This window comes from Entelurus aequoreus, linkage group LG07, assembly GCF_033978785.1.
Source record: "Entelurus aequoreus isolate RoL-2023_Sb linkage group LG07, RoL_Eaeq_v1.1, whole genome shotgun sequence".
Classification (NCBI taxonomy): domain Eukaryota; kingdom Metazoa; phylum Chordata; class Actinopteri; order Syngnathiformes; family Syngnathidae; genus Entelurus; species Entelurus aequoreus.
Window position 1 is genome coordinate 5,066,009 of NC_084737.1, and position 20,558 is coordinate 5,086,566.

Consider the following 20,558-nt stretch of genomic DNA (forward strand, 5'->3'; position numbering starts at 1 on the left):
AATACATACTGACTGGTAGACACACATAATACATACTGACTGGTAGACACACATAATACATACTGACTGGTAGACACACATAATACATACTGACTGGTAGACACACATAATACATACTGACTGGTAGACACACATAATACATACTGACTGGTAGACACACATAATACATACTGACTGGTAGACACACATAATACATACTGACTGGTAGACACACATAATACATACTGACTGGTAGACACACATAATACATACTGACTGGTAGACACACATAATACATACTGACTGGTAGACACACATAATACATACTGACTGGTAGACACACATAATACATACTGACTGGTAGACAGACATAATACATACTGACTGGTAGACAGACATAATACATACTGACTGGTAGACAGACATAATACATACTGACTGGTAGACACACATACTGACTGGTATACACACAATACATACTGACTGGTAGACACACATAATACATACTGACTGGTAGACACACATAATACATACTGACTGGTAGACAGACATAATACATACTGACTGGTAGACAGACATAATACATACTGACTGGTAGACACATAATACATACTGACTGGTAGACACACATAATACATACTGACTGGTAGACACACATAATACATACTGACTGGTAGACACACATAATACATACTGACTGGTAGACACACATAATACATACTGACTGGTAGACACGCATAACACATACTGACTGGTAGACACACAATACATACTGACTGGTAGACACACATAATACATACTGACTGGTAGACACACAATACATACTGACTGGTAGACACGCATAACACATACTGACTGGTATACACACATAATACATACTGACTGGTAGACACACATAATACATACTGACTGGTATACACACAATACGTACTGACTGGTATACACAAATAACACATACTGACTGGTATACACACATACTGACTGGTATACACACATACTGACTGGTATACACACATACTGACTGGTATACATGCATACTGACTGGTATACACACATACTGACTGGTATACACACATAACATATACAGCACAATACAGCTCATCTGGCCTCATAGGTGCATTCAAAAAGAATGGTTTTAAGGGCTATTTTTTAGGATTTATCCTACTTCCTCATTTCGGCAGGACAATTATCTGTCTGATATTTATCATGTATTGTTGATTTCAAAAAAATTCAACTGGCTTTGAAATTGAAATAAATGAAAATGGCCCCCACATGCTTTGATTATTCAGTGTGTGGCCCTCAGTGGGAAAAGTGCTGACATCCTTAATGTAGACTTTCATGACTCCAAAGAAGTTTGTGCAAAAGTAAAGTCCCACTTGTCTTCCAAACGCTGCTTTGGAAGGAAGGAAGGAAGGATTACTAGAATTCTTTGCCACACACTGAAAAATATAATCCTGCATTTTTTTCAAGTGTGGTCCCTGGGACTTGGAATTGGACTTGGAAGTAATACAAATTGTAAAAATATGTCATGTATTAAAAAAAATGTCACCGCTAAAATCTCTGGATCAACTTTAGAGCTGTCGATACAAAGTTTTATTTGTATTCTTTTTTTAGTTTCATGCTTTGTGTCCAAGAAAAACCTGCAAAAGCACAAAATATGCAACAATCACCCCTGAAACATTTTCAAAGTAGAATATTTGATGTGAAGTAATTGGAGCCTTCAATAAATCAATAACATTGATTTTGATTGATAGTAATTGTTTGAGCACTAACATCATCAGGGATCTAGAAGGCCCAACGCATAAAAGTGTTCAAATAAGTCAAACATTACATTTTCTTGTTTTCCTTTCAATGCTTAAATCTCTAAATCAACTTCAGATCTATCAATCGATTATAACTTTTTCTTCATTTGTGTATGTTTTTTATTTTATGTTTGTTTTATGCCCTTTTTTTAATGGAAGACTTTCTTTTTTTATGGCAAACACACAAAAAAGCAACATTTTGTCTACAAATCTGTCAAAATGTAATATTTGTAATTGGAGCCTTCAATAATTCATAACAACATAGATTTTGAGTCATTATTTTTTTGAGCAATGACAGTTTCAGAAAAAAAAACCTTTGTGTTATTAGACTCAATATTGCAACTTTTTACCATTCCATCTCACCTATACGCTCTTTTATTTGTCAATGTTGTTTAGTAATAGCATTTTTACAATGTGCCGTTAGAAAATGGCTGCACTATGGACACCCTGCTAGAACAACACTGCAAGATAACAACAACAATAACTGCTAGAACAACACTGCAAGATAACAACAACAATAACTGCTAGAACAACACTAGACACATGACTTGTTGTCCACAGGGCAGGCTGACCACAACAACAATAACACAGGGCAGGCTGACCACAACAACAATAACACAGGGCAGGCTGACCATAACAACAATAACACAGGGCAGGCTGACCACAACAACAATAACACAGGGCAGGCTGACCATAACAACAATAACACAGGGCAGGCTGACCACAACAACAATAACACAGGGCAGGCTGACCACAACAACAATAACACAGGGCAGGCTGACCACAACAACAATAACACAGGGCAGACTGACCACAACAACAATAACACAGGGCAGACTGACCACAACAACAATAACACAGGGCAGACTGACCACAACAACAATAACACAGGGCAGGCTGACCACAACAACAATTACACAGGGCAGACTGACCACAACAACAATAACACAGAGCAGACTGACCACAACAACAATAACACAGGGCAGACTGACCACAACAACAATAACACAGGGCAGGCTGACCACAACAACAATAACACAGGGCAGGCTGACCACAACAACAATTACACAGGGCAGACTGACCACAACAACAATAACACAGGGCAGGCTGACCACAACAACAATAACACAGGGCAGGCTGACCACAACAACAATTACACAGGGCAGACTGACCACAACAACAATAACACAGAGCAGACTGACCACAACAACAATAACACAGGGCAGGCTGACCACAACAACAATAACACAGAGCAGACTGACCACAACAACAATAACACAGGGCAGGCTGACCACAACAACAATAACACAGAGCAGACTGACCACAACAACAATAACACAGGGCAGGCTGACCACAACAACAATAACACAGAGCAGACTGACCACAACAACAATAACACAGGGCAGGCTGACCACAACAACAATAACACAGGGCAGGCTGACCACAACAACAATAACACAGGGCAGGCTGACCACAACAACAATAACACAGGGCAGGCTGACCACAACAACAATAACACAGGGCAGGCTGACCACAACAACAATAACACAGGGCAGGCTGACCACAACAACAATAACACAGGGCAGGCTGACCACAACAACAATAACACAGGGCAGGCTGACCACAACAACAATAACACAGGGCAGGCTGACCACAACAACAATAACACAGGGCAGACTGACCACAACAACAATAACACAGGGCAGGCTGACCACAACAACAATAACACAGGGCAGGCTGACCACAACAAGGCAGTGAGAAGTCACTAAAATACTCAATAATTTCAAATGTGAAAGTGCAAAGTGCGGAAATAAATGTTCAGTGTTAGTAAAGCCAGCAAGTACATCGTATTCTTTTTGACACCATCTTCTCTTTGTGCCCACTAACTGTACACATATTCACATGTACACTAACTGTACACATATTCACATGTACACTAACTGTACACATACTTACATGTACACTAACTGTACACATACATGTACACTAACTGTACACATATTTACATGTACACTAACTGTACACATACTTACATGTACACTAACTGTACACATATTTACATGTACACTAACTGTACACATATTTACATGTACACTAACTGTACACATACTTACATGTACACTAACTGTACACATATTTACATGTACACTAACTGTACACATATTCACATGTACACTAACTGTACACATATTCACATGTACACTAACTGTACACATACTTACATGTACACTAACTGTACACATATTTACATGTACACTAACTGTACACATACATGTACACTAACTGTACACATATTTACATGTACACTAACTGTACACATACTTACATGTACACTAACTGTACACATATTTACATGTACACTAACTGTACACATATTTACATGTACACTAACTGTACACATTATCACATGTACACTAACTGTACACATACTTACATGTACACTAACTGTACACATATTTACATGTACACTAACTGTACACATATTTACATGTACACTAACTGTACACATACTTACATGTACACTAACTGTACACATACTTACATGTACACTAACTGTACACATATTCACATGTACACTAACTGTACACATATTTACATGTACAGCACCATCTTTAGTCAATTCACAACACCACCTGTTGCAGTCAGGGAAATGTGTCAGCACCATCTCTAGTCAATTCACAACACCACCTGTTGTAGTCAGGGAAATGTGTCAGCACCATCTCTAGTCAATTCACAACACCACCTGTTGTAGTCAGGGAAATGTGTCAGCACCATCTCTAGTCAATTCACAACACCACCTGTTGTAGGCAGGGAAATGTGTCAGCACCATCTCTAGTCAATTCACAACACCACCTGTTGTAGTCAGGGAAATGTGTCAGCACCATCTCTAGTCAATTCACAACACCACCTGTTGTAGTCAGGGAAATGTGTCAGCACCATCTTTAGTCAATTCACAACACCACCTGTTGTAGTCAGGGAAATGTGTCAGCACCATCTTTAGTCAATTCACAACACCACCTGTTGTAGTCAGGGAAATGTGTCAGCACCATCTTTAGTCAATTCACAACACCACCTGTTGTAGTCAGGGCAATGTGTCAGCACCATCTTTAGTCAATTCACAACACCACCTGTTGTAGTCAGGGAAATGTGTCAGCACCATCTTTAGTCAATTCACAACACCACCTGTTGTAGTCAGGGCAATGTGTCAGCACCATCTTTAGTCAATTCACAACACCACCTGTTGTAGTCAGGGAAATGTGTCAGCACCATCTTTAGTCAATTCACAACACCACCTGTTGTAGTCAGGGCAATGTGTCAGCACCATCTCTAGTCAATTCACAACACCACCTGTTGTAGTCAGGGCAATGTGTCAGCACCATCTCTAGTCAATTCACAACACCACCTGTTGTAGTCAGGGCAATGTGTCAGCACCATCTCTAGGCAATTCACAACACCACCTGTTGTAGTCAGGGAAATGTGTCAGCACCATCTTTAGTCAATTCACAACACCACCTGTTGTAGTCAGGGCAATGTGTCAGCACCATCTTTAGTCAATTCACAACACCACCTGTTGTAGTCAGGGAAATGTGTCAGCACCATCTTTAGTCAATTCACAACACCACCTGTTGTAGTCAGGGCAATGTGTCAGCACCATCTTTAGTCAATTCACAACACCACCTGTTGTAGTCAGGGAAATGTGTCAGCACCATCTTTAGTCAATTCACAACACCACCTGTTGTAGTCAGGGCAAAGTGTCAGCACCATCTCTAGTCAATTCACAACACCACCTGTTGTAGTCAGGGAAATGTGTCAGCACCATCTTTAGTCAATTCACAACACCACCTGTTGTAGTCAGGGAAATGTGTCAGCACCATCTTTAGTCAATTCACAACACCACCTGTTGTAGTCAGGGCAATGTGTCAGCACCATCTCTAGTCAATTCACAACACCACCTGTTGTAGTCAGGGAAATGTGTCAGCACCATCTCTAGTCAATTCACAACACCACCTGTTGTAGTCAGGGAAATGTGTCAGCACCATCTTTAGTCAATTCACAACACCACCTGTTGTAGTCAGGGAAATGTGTCAGCACCATCTTTAGTCAATTCACAACACCACCTGTTGTAGTCAGGGAAATGTGTCAGCACCATCTTTAGTCAATTCACAACACCACCTGTTGTAGTCAGGGCAATGTGTCAGCACCATCTTTAGTCAATTCACAACACCACCTGTTGTAGTCAGGGAAATGTGTCAGCACCATCTTTAGTCAATTCACAACACCACCTGTTGTAGTCAGGGAAATGTGTCAGCACCATCTTTAGTCAATTCACAACACCACCTGTTGTAGTCAGGGCAATGTGTCAGCACCATCTTTAGTCAATTCACAACACCACCTGTTGTAGTCAGGGAAATGTGTCAGCACCATCTTTAGTCAATTCACAACACCACCTGTTGTAGTCAGGGCAATGTGTCAGCACCATCTTAAGTCAATTCACAACACCACCTGTTGTAGTCAGGGAAATGTGTCAGCACCATCTTTAGTCAATTCACAACACCACCTGTTGTAGTCAGGGCAATGTGTCAGCACCATCTCTAGTCAATTCACAACACCACCTGTTGTAGTCAGGGAAATGTGTCAGCACCATCTCTAGTCAATTCACAACACCACCTGTTGTAGTCAGGGCAATGTGTCAGCACCATCTCTAGGCAATTCACAACACCACCTGTTGTAGTCAGGGCAATGTGTCAGCACCATCTCTAGTCAATTCACAACACCACCTGTTGTAGTCAGGGAAATGTGTCAGCACCATCTCTAGTCAATTCACAACACCACCTGTTGTAGTCAGGGAAATGTGTCAGCACCATCTTTAGTCAAGTATATTTGGTTGTGCTAGAAAACCCTGCATGGATGAGCAAACACTTGGCTATCAAATAAGGTGAAATGCAAAGTACTGGTGTATTTAATACTTTACTGGTATAGTTAATAGTTTACTGGTGTATTTAATACTTTACTGGTATAGTTAATAGTTTACTGGTGTATTTAATAGTTTACTGGTATAGTTAATAGTTTACTGGTGTATTTAAAAGTTTACTGGTATAGTTAATAGTTTACTGGTGTATTTAATACTTTACTGGTATAGTTAATAGTTTACTGGTGTATTTAATACTTTACTGGTATAGTTAATAGTTTACTGGTGTATTTAATAGTTTACTGGTATAGTTAATAGTTTACTGGTGTATTTAATAGTTTACTGGTATAGTTAATAGTTTACTGGTGTATTTAATAGTTTACTGGTATAGTTAATAGTTTACTGGTGTATTTAATAGTTTACTGGTATAGTTAATAGTTTACTGGTGTATTTAATACTTTACTGGTATAGTTAATAGTTTACTGGTGTATTTAATACTTTACTGGTATAGTTAATAGTTTACTGGTGTATTTAATACTTTACTGGTATAGTTAATAGTTTACTGGTGTATTTAATACTTTACTGGTATAGTTAATAGTTTACTGGTGTATTTAATACTTTACTGGTATAGTTAATAGTTTCCTGGTGTATTTAATACTTTACTGGTATAGTTAATAGTTTCCTGGTGTATTCAATACTTTACTGGTATAGTTAATAGTTTACTGGTGTATTCAATACTTTACTGGTATAGTTAATAGTTTACTGGTGTATTCAATACTTTACTGGTATAGTTAATAGTTTACTGGTGTATTTAATACTTTACTGGTATGGTTAATAGTTTACTGGTGTATTTAATACTTTACTGGTATGGTTAATAGTTTACTGGTGTATTTAATACTTTACTGGTATAGTTAATAGTTTACTGGTGTATTTCATACTTTACTGGTATAGTTAATAGTTTACTGGTGTATTTAATACTTTACTGGTATAGTTAATAGTTTACTGGTGTATTTGATACTTTACTGGTATAGTTAATAGTTTACTGGTGTATTTAATACATTACTGGTATAGTTAATAGTTTACTGGTGTATTTAATACTTTACTGGTATAGTTAATAGTTTACTGGTGTGTTTAATACTTTACTGGTATAGTTAATAGTTTACTGGTGTATTTAATACTTTACTGGTATGGTTAATAGTTTACTGGTGTATTTAATACTTTACTGGTATAGTTAATAGTTTACTGGTGTATTTAATACTTTAGTGGTATGGTTAATAGTTTACTGGTGTATGTAATACTTTACTGGTATGGTTAATAGTTTACTGGTGTATTTAATACTTTACTGGTATGGTTAATAGTTTACTGGTGTATTTAATACTTTACTGGTATAGTTAATAGTTTACTGGTGTATTTAATACTTTACTGGTATAGTTAATAGTTTCCTGGTGTATTTAATACTTTACTGGTATAGTTAATAGTTTCCTGGTGTATTTAATACTTTACTGGTATAGTTAATAGTTTACTGGTGTATTCAATACTTTACTGGTATAGTTAATAGTTTACTGGTGTATTCAATACTTTACTGGTATAGTTAATAGTTTACTGGTGTATTCAATACTTTACTGGTATAGTTAATAGTTTACTGGTGTATTCAATACTTTACTGGTATAGTTAATAGTTTACTGGTGTATTTAATACTTTACTGGTATGGTTAATAGTTTACTGGTGTATTTAATACTTTACTGGTATGGTTAATAGTTTACTGGTGTATTTAATACTTTACTGGTATGGTTAATAGTTTACTGGTGTATTTCATACTTTACTGGTATAGTTAATAGTTTACTGGTGTATTTAATACTTTACTGGTATAGTTAATAGTTTACTGGTGTATTTGATACTTTACTGGTATAGTTAATAGTTTACTGGTGTATTTGATACTTTACTGGTATAGTTAATAGTTTACTGGTGTATTTAATACTTTACTGGTATAGTTAATAGTTTACTGGTGTATTTAATACTTTACTGGTATAGTTAATAGTTTACTGGTGTGTTTAATACTTTACTGGTATAGTTAATAGTTTACTGGTGTATTTAATACTTTACTGGTATGGTTAATAGTTTACTGGTGTATTTAATACTTTAGTGGTATAGTTAATAGTTTACTGGTGTATGTAATACTTTAGTGGTATGGTTAATAGTTTACTGGTGTATGTAATACTTTACTGGTATGGTTAATAGTTTACTGGTGTATTTAATACTTTACTGGTATGGTTAATAGTTTACTGGTGTATTTAATACTTTACTGGTATAGTTAATAGTTTACTGGTGTATTTAATACTTTACTGGTATGGTTAATAGTTTACTGGTGTATTTAATACTTTACTGGTATAGTTAATAGTTTACTGGTGTATTTAATACTTTACTGGTATAGTTAATAGTTTACTGGTGTATTTAATACTTTACTGATATAGTTAATAGTTTACTGGTGTATTTAATACTTTACTGGTATAGTTAATAGTTTACTGGTGTGTTTAATACTTTACTGGTATGGTTAATAGTTTACTGGTGTATTTAATACTTTACTGGTATGGTTAATAGTTTACTGGTGTATTTAATACTTTACTGGTATAGTTAATAGTTTACTGGTGTATGTAATACTTTACTGGTATGGTTAATAGTTTACTGGTGTATTTAATACTTTACTGGTATGGTTAATAGTTTACTGGTGTATTTAATACTTTACTGGTATAGTTAATAGTTTACTGGTGTATTTAATACTTTACTGGTATGGTTAATAGTTTACTGGTGTATTTAATACTTTACTGGTATGGTTAATAGTTTACTGGTGTATTTAATACTTTACTGGTATAGTTAATAGTTTACTGGTGTATTTAATACTTTACTGGTATAGTTAATAGTTTATTGGTGTATTTAATAGTTTACTGGTATAGTTAATAGTTTACTGGTGTATTTAATACTTTACTGGTATAGTTAATAGTTTACTGGTGTATTTAATAGTTTACTGGTATAGTTAATAGTTTACTGGTGTATTTTATAGTTTACTGGTGTAGTTAATAGTTTGCTGGTGTAGCTAATAGTTTACTGGTGTATTTTATAGTTTACTGGTGTATTTTATAGTTTAGTGGTGTGTTTACTGGTGTATTTAATAGTTTACTGGTGTAGTTAATAGTTTACTGGTGTATTTTATAGTTTACTGGTGTATTTTATAGTTTAGTGGTGTGTTTACTGGTGTATTTTATAGTTTAGTGGTGTGTTTACTGGTCTATTTAATAGTTTACTGGTGTAGTTTATTGGTGTATTGAATAGTTTACTGGTGTAGTTAATAGTTTACTGGTGTAGTTAATAGTTTAATGGTGTATTTAATAGATTACTTGTGCAGTTAATAGTTTACTTGTGTAGTTAATAGTTTACTGGTGTATTTTATAGTTTACCTGTGTAGTTCACTGGTGTATTTAATAGTTTAGGTGTGTTAACTGGTGCATTTAATAGTGTACTGGTGTATTTAATAGTTTAGGTGTGTTAACTGGTGCATTTAATAGTTTACTGGTGTAGTTCACTGGTGTATTTAATAGTTTAGTGGTGTGTTTACTGGTGTATTTAATAGTTTAGGTGTTTACTAGTGTATTTAAGTTTACTGGTGTAGTTTATTGGTGTATTTAATAGTTTACTGGTATAGTTTATTGGTGTATTGAATAGTTTACTGGTGTAGTTAATAGTTTACTGGTGTAAATAGTTTAATGGTGTATTTAATAGATTACTTGTGCAGTTAATAGTTTACTTGTGTAGTTAATAGTTTACTGGTGTATTTTATAGTTTACTGGTGTAGTTCACTGGTGTATTTAATAGTTTAGGTGTGTTAACTGGTGCATTTAATAGTGTACTGGTGTATTTAATAGTTTAGGTGTGTTAACTGGTGCATTTAATAGTTTACTGGTGTAGTTCACTGGTGTATTTAATAGTTTAGTGGTGTGTTTACTGGTGTATTTAATAGTTTAGGTGTTTACTAGTGTATTTAAGTTTACTGGTGTAGTTTATTGGTGTATTTAATAGTTTAGTGGTGTATTGAATAGTTGAGTGGTGTGTTTACTGGTGTAGTTGAGTGGTGTGTTTACTGGTGTAGTTGAGTGGTGTATTGAATAGTTTAGTGGTTTATTGCATAGTTGAGTGGTGTGTTTAGTGGTGTATTGAATAGTTTAGTGGTGTATTGAATAGTTTAGTGGTGTATTGCATAGTTGAGTGGTGTAGTTGCAAAATGGTGCGTGTACCTTTGAGTGAGGTCTCCACCAGTCTCAGGTATTGTTTGGAGGTCTTGTTGCCATGGCTCATCTTCTGGGCCAGTCCGTTCCTCTGCAGGACGCACTCCTCCAGCTGGACCACGTTCTGGTGTCGGTTCTCCAGGCTGGTCAGGGCCCAGAACTCGGCCAAAGCCAGTTCCACGTTTTCCGGGGCGTCGCACTGGAGCCTTTTCACCGCCAAGCGGGCTCCGCTGGTCCGGGCGAGGGCCTCGTACACCACCCCGTAGCTGCCCCGGCCCACCTCCCGGATCAAGGTGTAGCGGGGGGGCAAGGACGACTCGGGCCTACCTGTCCGCAGGAAGCTGACGGAGAAGCAGTAGTCCTGGTCCTGGTCCATGGGCTCCGGGTGCTTGTTATTGTCCTCCACCTTGAGGGAGCGGAGGACTTTGGCCACATTCCTCCGGCAGACCTTCATCCCTCTTTTCCGCTCGCAAACATCCATTGTTACACGGACCTGCTTTGCATTGTTTACATCGCATTACTTGAATCCCGACTAGAAGTGTGGCGCTCTTGTTGCCTCCGAACAAAGTCAGCGTGAAGCAAGAAAAAGGAGCAGAGAATTATTTTGTGCCTGCAAAAAAAAACAAAATGTTCCAGCTTTCAGTCCGGAACAAGGGGCGTGGTTTGTTGCTTACGTAAGGGCTGAGGCGGACGCTGATTGGCTGAGAGCCGAAGCTAGCAAGCACTGATTCCGCTTCCACAAAAGAGGATTGTTTTGATTGAAAATGATAATAATAAAGTGCTTAGTTAGTGTCGTGTCATCTGCTCACGCGTGTAAGTGGACAATGGTCCTCAACTGGCTCCTCACTCACTACCTCTTTCCTTCTTCTCCTTCTTCTTCATTCATGTCCGCAGCAGCGTGGGAAAACACGAGAGCAGGCGGCACGTGCACATAGACCTGGTGCCCCGCCCACGCAGACCTGGTGCCCCGCCCACACAGACCTGGTGCCCCGCCCACACTGCTGACTTGCAACTCATCCATCTTACTTCATTTCCATCCATCCATCCATTTTCTTTTTTTTTTTTTTGTCCTGTCCAGCTTCTCAGGCAAATCATATAGTAGATGTAGATGATCATATAGCAGATGTAGATGATCATATAGTAGATGTAGATGATCATATAGCAGATGTAGATGATCATATAGTAGATGTAGATGATCATATAGCAGATGTAGATGATCATATAGTAGATGTAGATGATCATATAGTAGATGTAGATGATCATATAGTAGATGTAGATGATCATATAGTAGATGTAGATGATCATATAGCAGATGTAGATGATCATATAGTAGATGTAGATGATCATATAGTAGATGTAGATGATCATATAGTAGATGTAGATGATCATATAGTAGATGTAGATGATCATATAGCAGATGTAGATGATCATATAGTAGATGTAGATGATCATATAGTAGATGTAGATGATCATATAGTAGATGTAGATGATCGTAGATGTAGATGATCATATAGTAGATGTAGATGATCATATAGCAGATGTAGATGATCATATAGTAGATGTAGATGATCATATAGTAGATGTAGATGATCATATAGTAGATGTAGATGATCATATAGTAGATGTAGATGATCATATAGTAGATGTAGATGATCATATAGTAGATGTAGATGATCATATAGTAGATGATCATATAGTAGATGATCATATAGTAGATGTAGATGATCATATAGTAGATGTAGATGATCATATAGTAGATGTAGATGATCATATAGTAGATGTAGATGATCATATAGTAGATGTAGATGATCATACAGTAGATGTAGATGATCATATAGTGGATGTAGATGATCATATAGTAGATGTAGATGATCATACAGTAGATGTAGATGCCCATATCGGCTGTTCACATTTACTTTACAAAAGAGAAGTGTAGGATACTTCTCTTGTTGCCTTATTTGTATTTGACTTTATTAAATGTATTTATATCATCATTTGGTGCAGCCGGGCCGGAGCAGGAGGGGATAGAAAGAGAGAAAAAGGAAGACAGAGGGGGGAATTGTGGGGACAAGAGGGGGATTAGACAGAGAGACAAAAACAACAACAAAAACAACAACAACAACAACAACAGAGCAACATCAGCAAATAGGACATGTACAAATATGATGGTAAAAGTAATAGCAAATAAGCAGTTAGCGAAAATAAAAAACAATACAGAAATGACAATGAGCATTATTACACTACAAATGGAGCAACACAAATACCAATAGAAATAGCGCTGTTGATAATAAACAATACCAATACTTGACCTTTATTATCAACAATACAATTGTTCAAATGCAACAATACATATACGTCATGATAACTTGAGATACGAAAGAATGCAGAAAAATGGAGGGGAAGAAAGAGAAGCAACCTACATTCAATCAATCAATCAATGTTTATTTATATAGCCCTAAATCACAAGTGTCTCAAAGGGCTGTACAAGCCACAACGACATCCTCGGTACAGAGCCCACATACGGGCAAGGAAAAACTCACCCCAGTGGGACGTCGGTGAATGACTATGAGAAACCTTGGAGAGGACCGCATATGTGGGTAACCCCCCCCCTCTAGGGGAGACCGAAAGCAACGGATGTCGAGTGGGTCTGACATAACATTGTGAAAGTCCAGTCCACAGTGGATCCAACACATCAGCGGGAGTCCAGTCCACAGCGGGGCCAACACATCAGCGGGAGTCCAGTCCACAGCGGGGCCAACAGGAAACCATCCCGAGCGGAGACGGGTCAGCAGCGCAGAGATGTCCCCAACCGATGCACAGGCTAGTGGTCCACCCGGGGTCCCGGCTCTGGACAGCCAGCACTTCATCCATGGCCACCGGACCTATGCAACTCCCCCTCGCAAGGGACAGGGGAGAAGAGGAGAGAAGAAAAGAAACGGCAGATCAACTGGTCTAAAAAAGGGGGGGTCTATTTAAAGGCTAGATTATACAAATGAGTTTTAAGATGGGACTTAAATGCTTCTACTGAGGTAGCATCTCTAACTGTTACCGGGAGGGCATTCCAGAGTACTGGAGCCCGAATAGAAAACGCTCTATAGCCCGCAGACTTTTTTTTGGCTCTGGGAATCACTAATAAGCCGGAGTTCTTTGAACGCAGATTTCTTGTCGGGACATATGGTACAATACAATCGGCGAGATAGGCTGGAGCTAAACCGTGTAATATTTTATACGTAAGTAGTAAAACCTTAAAGTCGCATCTTAAGTGCACAGGAAGCCAGTGCAGGTGAGCCAGTATAGGCGTAATATGATCAAACTTTCTTGTTTTTGTCAAAAGCATTGCAGCAGCATTTTGTACCAACTGTAATCTTTTAATGCTAGACATAGGGAGGCCCGAAAATAATACGTTACAGTAATCGAGACGAGACGTAACGAACGCATGAATAATGATCTCAGCGTCGCTAGTGGACAAGATGGAACGAATTTTAGCGATATTACGGAGATGAAAGAAGGCCGTTTTAGTAACACTCTTAATGTGTGACTCAAACGAGAGAGTTGGGTGGAAGATAATACCCAGATTCTTTACCGAGTCTCCTTGTTTAATTGTTTGGTTGTCAAATGTTAAGGTGGTATTATTAAATAGATGTTGGTGTCTAGCAGGACCGATAATCAGCATTTCCGTTTTCTTAGCGTTGAGTTGCAAAAAGTTAGCGGACATCCATTGTTTAATTTCATTAAGACACGCCTCCAGCTGACTACAGTCCGGCGTGTTGGTCAGCTTTAGGGGCATGTAGAGTTGAGTGTCATCAGCATAACAGTGAAAGCTAACACCGTACTTGCGTATGATGTCACCCAGCGGCAGCATGTAAATACTAAAGAGTGCAGGGCCAAGAACCGAACCCTGGGGAACTCCGCACGTTACCTTGACATAGTCCGAGGTCACATTGTTATGGGAGACGCACTGCATCCTGTCAGTAAGATAAGAGTTAAACCAAGACAAGGCTAAGTCTGACATACCAATACGTGTTTTGATACGCTCTAATAAAATATTATGATCGACGGTATCGAAAGCGGCGCTAAGATCAAGAAGCAGCAACATAGATGACGCATCAGAATCCATCGTTAGCAATAGATCATTAGTCATTTTTGCGAGGGCTGTCTCCGTAGAGTGATTTGCCCTGAAACCGGATTGAAAAGGTTCACAGAGATTGTTAGTCACTAAGTGTTCATTTAGCTGCTGTGCAACAGTTTTTTCGAGAATTTTGGAAATAAACGGAAGGTGGGAGACCGGTCGGTAGTTTACCATGAGGTCAGGATCGAGGTTAGGTCTTTTGAGCAGAGGATGAATAACCGCTTTTTTGAATGCTAGGGGAACAGTGCCGGAGGAAAGTGATAAGTTTATAATATTTAACACTGATGGACCTAATAATACAAACAGTTCCTTGATAAGTTTCCCAGGAAGTGGGTCAAGTAAACATGTTGTTTGTTTTATCCCACTTACACGCTGTAATAATTCCTCTAATGTTATTTCATCAAAAATAGAGAGACTATTTTGGAGGGCAGTGTCCGTCGTATATACAGTCGTATTTGTGTTAATAGAACCCAGTTGTAGCTGGGATGCGTTGTCTTTAATCTCCTTTCTAATGAGTTCAATTTTCTTATTAAAGAAATTCATAAAATCATCTGCCGAGTGGGTGGAGCTACTGGGAGGAGTCCCTTGTTGGGTTAGCGATGCTACTGTACTAAACAGAAATTTAGGATCGTTTTTGTTGAGGCGGATGAGATTTGAGTAGTATTTAGCTTTAGCTAAGGTAAGCATGCGTTTATAAGTTATTAAACTATCACTCCATGCTTGATGGAAAACCTCAAGTTTAGTCGCGCACCATTTGCGTTCCAGTTTTCTACATGATAATTTATGAGCTCTAATTTCTTCTGTAAACCATGGGGTGCGCCTTTTAGGGGCCCTTTTTTGCTTTAGCGGTGCTATACTATCAATAATTTCGCGCAAGGCATCGTCAAAGTTGTTAGTGAGTTTATCAATAGAGCCGACATAATTTGGGAATGGTGCTATTACCGAAGGCAGTAGGTCAGCAAGAGTCATCGTTGTGGCAGCATTAATGTTGCGGCCGCTATAGCAGTTATTATTATTATTAGCTTGTTGACAAAGAGTCAAAACTTCAAATTTTATAAGGTAATGATCGGACATTACTTTAGTATATGGAAGTATCATAACTTTGGAGGTGGTGACACCTCTGACAAGCACTAGATCTATTGTATTACCGTTGCGATGCGTGGGTTCATGTATTATTTGTGTAAGACCACAGCTATCAATTATGGTTTGGAGCGCCACGCACTGAGGGTCCGATGGGGTATTCATATGGATATTAAAGTCCCCCATTATGATTATATTGTCGGCGTGCGTCACTAGATCAGCAACGAACTCTGAGAATTCACTGATAAAGTCCGAATAGGGCCCAGGGGGGCGGTAGATAACAGCCAGGTCGAGAGGTAGCGGTGTGACAGACCTCATAGTAAGCACCTCAAACGATTTATATTTATTATTTAGGTTAGGGGTAAGGTTGAAATTTTCATTGTATATTAGTGCGACACCCCCCTCCCCTTTTAAGAGGGCGGGCAACATGCGCATTCGTATAGTTAGGAGGAGATGCCTCATTGAGCGCAAAAAATTCGTCCGGTTTGAGCCAGGTTTCGCTAAGACCAATGACGTTAAGATTGTTGTCTCTAATGACCTCATTAACCAATAACGCCTTGGGAGACAATGATCTTATGTTTAAAAAGCCCATATTATAGGTATTGGGCTGTTTTGACGAGTTTTTGTTAAGATTATCCGTAGTGGCAATATTAACAATGTTGCGTTTATTATGCGTAGTGCACTTTAAATAGTTTCGACCATATCTAGGAATTGATATGACGGGAATTTTCCGATTGTTTGCTTGGTGCTGCAATAGACTGGACATATCATAATTTGCCACCTCAGTAGAATGCATGTCCACCTCTGACACAGACACAACAGAAAAAACATTATGTGAATTGTGTATTATTCTAAGAGAATTGCTATGCGTACATGGATTATCCAGCCTGGCGCTGGCTAGTTCTAGCTTAACTGACTCCTCACCCGGACTAACAGACATTGTAATTGCCTGTGACCGGGCTTGCTCTAGTGTAGTCAGTCAAGTGAGACTTAAATAGTAGTCTATGTTTCTAGACAGGATGATGGTGCCTTCCTGGTTAGGGTGAAGGCCGTCTCTCATCAGCAAGCCTGGTTTGCCCCAGAAAGAGGGCCAGTTATCAATAAACGTTAGTCCCTGCGTCCTACAGTAGCTAGCCAACCACTTGTTAAGCGAGACTAATCTGCTATATCTCTCATCATTGCCTCTCGCAGGCAGGGGGCCAGAGACAATTACTCGATGCCTGGACATCTTTCTGGCGAGATCACAAGTCCTGGCTATGTTTCTCTTTGTAATCTCTGACTGTCTCATTCTAGTGTCATTGGAGCCAACGTGTACAACTATATTCGCATAATTAGTGGTGCGATTAGCCTGTCGTACGTGTTTACTAGGCCTGTTGCGAGTTAGCTCCCTAAGATTAGCTTCAATGTCAGGTGCTCTGGCCCCGGGGATACACTTTATTGTGGCTGGTTTGCTAAGCTTTATGTTTCGGGTGATGGAGTCCCCTATAACTAAGGTGTGGTGCCCGGTAGACTGGGGTGTAGGACTAGCTAAAGAGCTAAATCTATTATGCGTCTCAACCGGTACACCGTAGCTTGTAGGCCGCTTAGGACTGCTACAAGCTGGGCTAGTTAGCTCGCTACAGCTAACGCTAGCAGATGTGTCCGCAACATCTAAAGTTACGACATTACTCTGCTCTAACTGGCGGACACGGCCCTCTAGCAGAGCCAACCTCTCCGTGAGTATGGTGCAAGACGCGCAGGAAGCCATTACTCACAGTGTTTTCTGTCACCGAGTGAAGTTCCTGCTGTCCTCAGGGAAGTGGTCGCGGTCTGTAGGAGTAGCTTCTTACTGACCGGCGCTGCCTTTCTCCGCGCTAGCTTAGCAGCTAGCTAGCTCAGGAAAGGGTGGTGGGACAGGGATCGGGTGATTTGCAAGTTAAATAGTACCACTAAAAATGTTTGAGAAGTGATAAAGAAAGCTGTAGAACAATTAAAAGCACACAGATAGAGCGCTACTTAGCTTTTTCGCAACAGCGAACAGACGGCGAGCAGTCACGCACGGTGAACCGGAACCAATTAACCTTGTAGATTGTTATAGTAACACTAGGTTGAGCTTTGTCAGTGTGCCATGTGTTATACCCAGTTTACCCTAGGGCAACAACGTTAATATATGTTTGATGAAACCTGATTATGTGCATGAGTGTATGTGTGCATGTGTACTTGTATATGTACAGTATGTGTATGTGTGTGCTTGTACAGTGAATGTATATGTACAGTATGTGTATATGTGTGTTTGTACAGTGAATGTATATGTACAGTATGTGTATATGTGTGCTTGTACAGTGAATGTATATGTACAGTATGTGTATACAGTATGTGTGTTTGTACAGTGAATGTATATGTACAGTATGTGTATATGTGTGTTTGTACAGTGAATGTATATGTACAGTATGTGTATATGTGTGCTTGTACAGTGAATGTATATGTACAGTATGTGTATATGTGTGTTTGTACAGTGAATGTATATGTACAGTATGTGTATATGTGTGCTTGTACAGTGAATGTATATGTACAGTATGTGTATGTGTGTGTTTGTACAGTGAGTGTATATGTACAGTATGTGTATATGTGTGCTTGTACAGTGAATGTATATGTACAGTATGTGTATATGTGTGTTTGTACAGTGAATGTATATGTATGTGTTTGTACAGTGAATGTATATGTACAGTATGTGTATGTTTGTATAATGAATGTGCGTGTGGATGTACGAACTTTGAGTGTGTAAATATGTACTGTATTTGTATATGTATGTGGGAGCGTAGGTACCTATGTATGTCTGTGTATGTATGTATGTGAGTATATGTGAATTTGTATGTACAATACATTTGACTCCCAGTGTGTGTGGGAGCCAGAGTACGGCCCCAGCCTCCCCGAGAGCCCATCCCACAAACAGTAGGTGTGGTGCCCAGGGAACCAGGGACCACCGCCCCCACGCAGCCAAGCCGGACAGCGACAGGAACCCCAGAGCCCGGCCCACCGTGCCGCCCACAAGGGCCAGCAGCAGGCCGCAGACAGACGCACCCGGCAGAGGACAAGGCACGAGAAAAGCAGGGGACAGCCAGACCCCAAGCCAGAAAGAGACCACACCCCACACAGGCAGAAAGGCGGGACACCCCGCCCGAGGGGCCCAGAGACCCCCCGCAACCGGACGGGAAGACCGCCCCTGCCCCACCGGCAACTGGGCCCCCATGAGCCCACCCCCCCCCCCCACCCCCGGAGAGCGCGGCGAGGCCAGCCCCCGGCCACCCCACCCAAGTCGGCCGCCACAGGACCACCCAGCACGGGGCCACTGGAACCACCCACCCCACCCGCAGGGACCCCAACGATGGAGATGGAACAACCAGCAACCGCCCCGCCGAGTTCCCCCCCTGGGGTAGGGGGGGGAAAAAATAAAATTTAAAAATAACAAAAATTTAAAAAAAATAATATTAATAAAATATATTTAAAAATAAAAATAATTAGATATATTTTTAAAAAATGAATTAAAATAAGATCACAGACATGCTGACACATAAGGTCACTACCCCCAACAACTGGCCGACTCGCAGCACCTCGGAATACCCTGCAGCACCAAGCTACCACAGTAGACGCAGGGACTAGACCCAGCAGGCCCCAACCAAGACGGGCACCCGGAAGGGATGGACGGCGGGACCCAGGAGCTCCAGACACGCAGTCCGGATGCAGTAGCCTGAGGCGCCGACCCCCACCTGACAGACAGGCCCAAAACGTACCCCCAGAAATATACATACATATCTATATACATACACATACACATGTACACACATACATATACATACACATATATACACATACACATATATATACATACATACATACATACATACATACACACACATATACATACATATACACAGTTTGTCAGCCCCGACAAACACCACGCGCGCATGCTGCCACCAGTCACAACATCAGCCACACCCCCGCACCAGACCCAGCAGCCACAGGCGCCCACACCACAAACAAACGGCAGCAGAAACAGCAGCTGCAATACCCCCAGACAGCCAGCACCACCCAATCAAATCAAAGCGATCAAAAAAAAACTGCGACCGGCAACCACACGCCAACAGGATCACGGAGACCAGCCAGCGCCAGCCCGCCAGCCAGCCCAAACGCCAACACGCAAACAAGAGACACCAACACCCCCCCCACCAAAATACCCCACCACCCCAACCCAAACCCGCACAAACACACCACCGCCCAAACAACTGAGACACAGCATCCAGACCAGACATTGGCGCCGCGCCGCCACCACATCAAGTCGCCAACAGAGACCCCAAAGCGCAAGGTCGGGCCACAAGGGCACGGACCACACCCAACAGGAAGCG

At 40.1% G+C, this 20,558-nt stretch overlaps 1 protein-coding gene across 2 annotated transcripts in view; it reads right to left on the reverse strand.

Moving 5' to 3' along the window:
* LOC133652918 (serine/threonine-protein kinase 35-like) overlaps positions 1 to 11,872 on the reverse strand; it is a 73,698-nt gene extending 61,826 nt beyond the window's left edge. For both annotated transcript variants that reach the window (XR_009826631.1, XM_062051866.1), the window contains exon 1: positions 10,977 to 11,872. Coding sequence is in view for 1 of the 2 variants with exons in the window: in XM_062051866.1 (XP_061907850.1) it covers positions 10,977 to 11,448 (472 nt within the window). In the remaining variant the exon portion in view is untranslated. The remainder of the gene's footprint in view (positions 1 to 10,976) is intronic.
* Between the last annotated feature and the right edge of the window lie 8,686 nt (positions 11,873 to 20,558).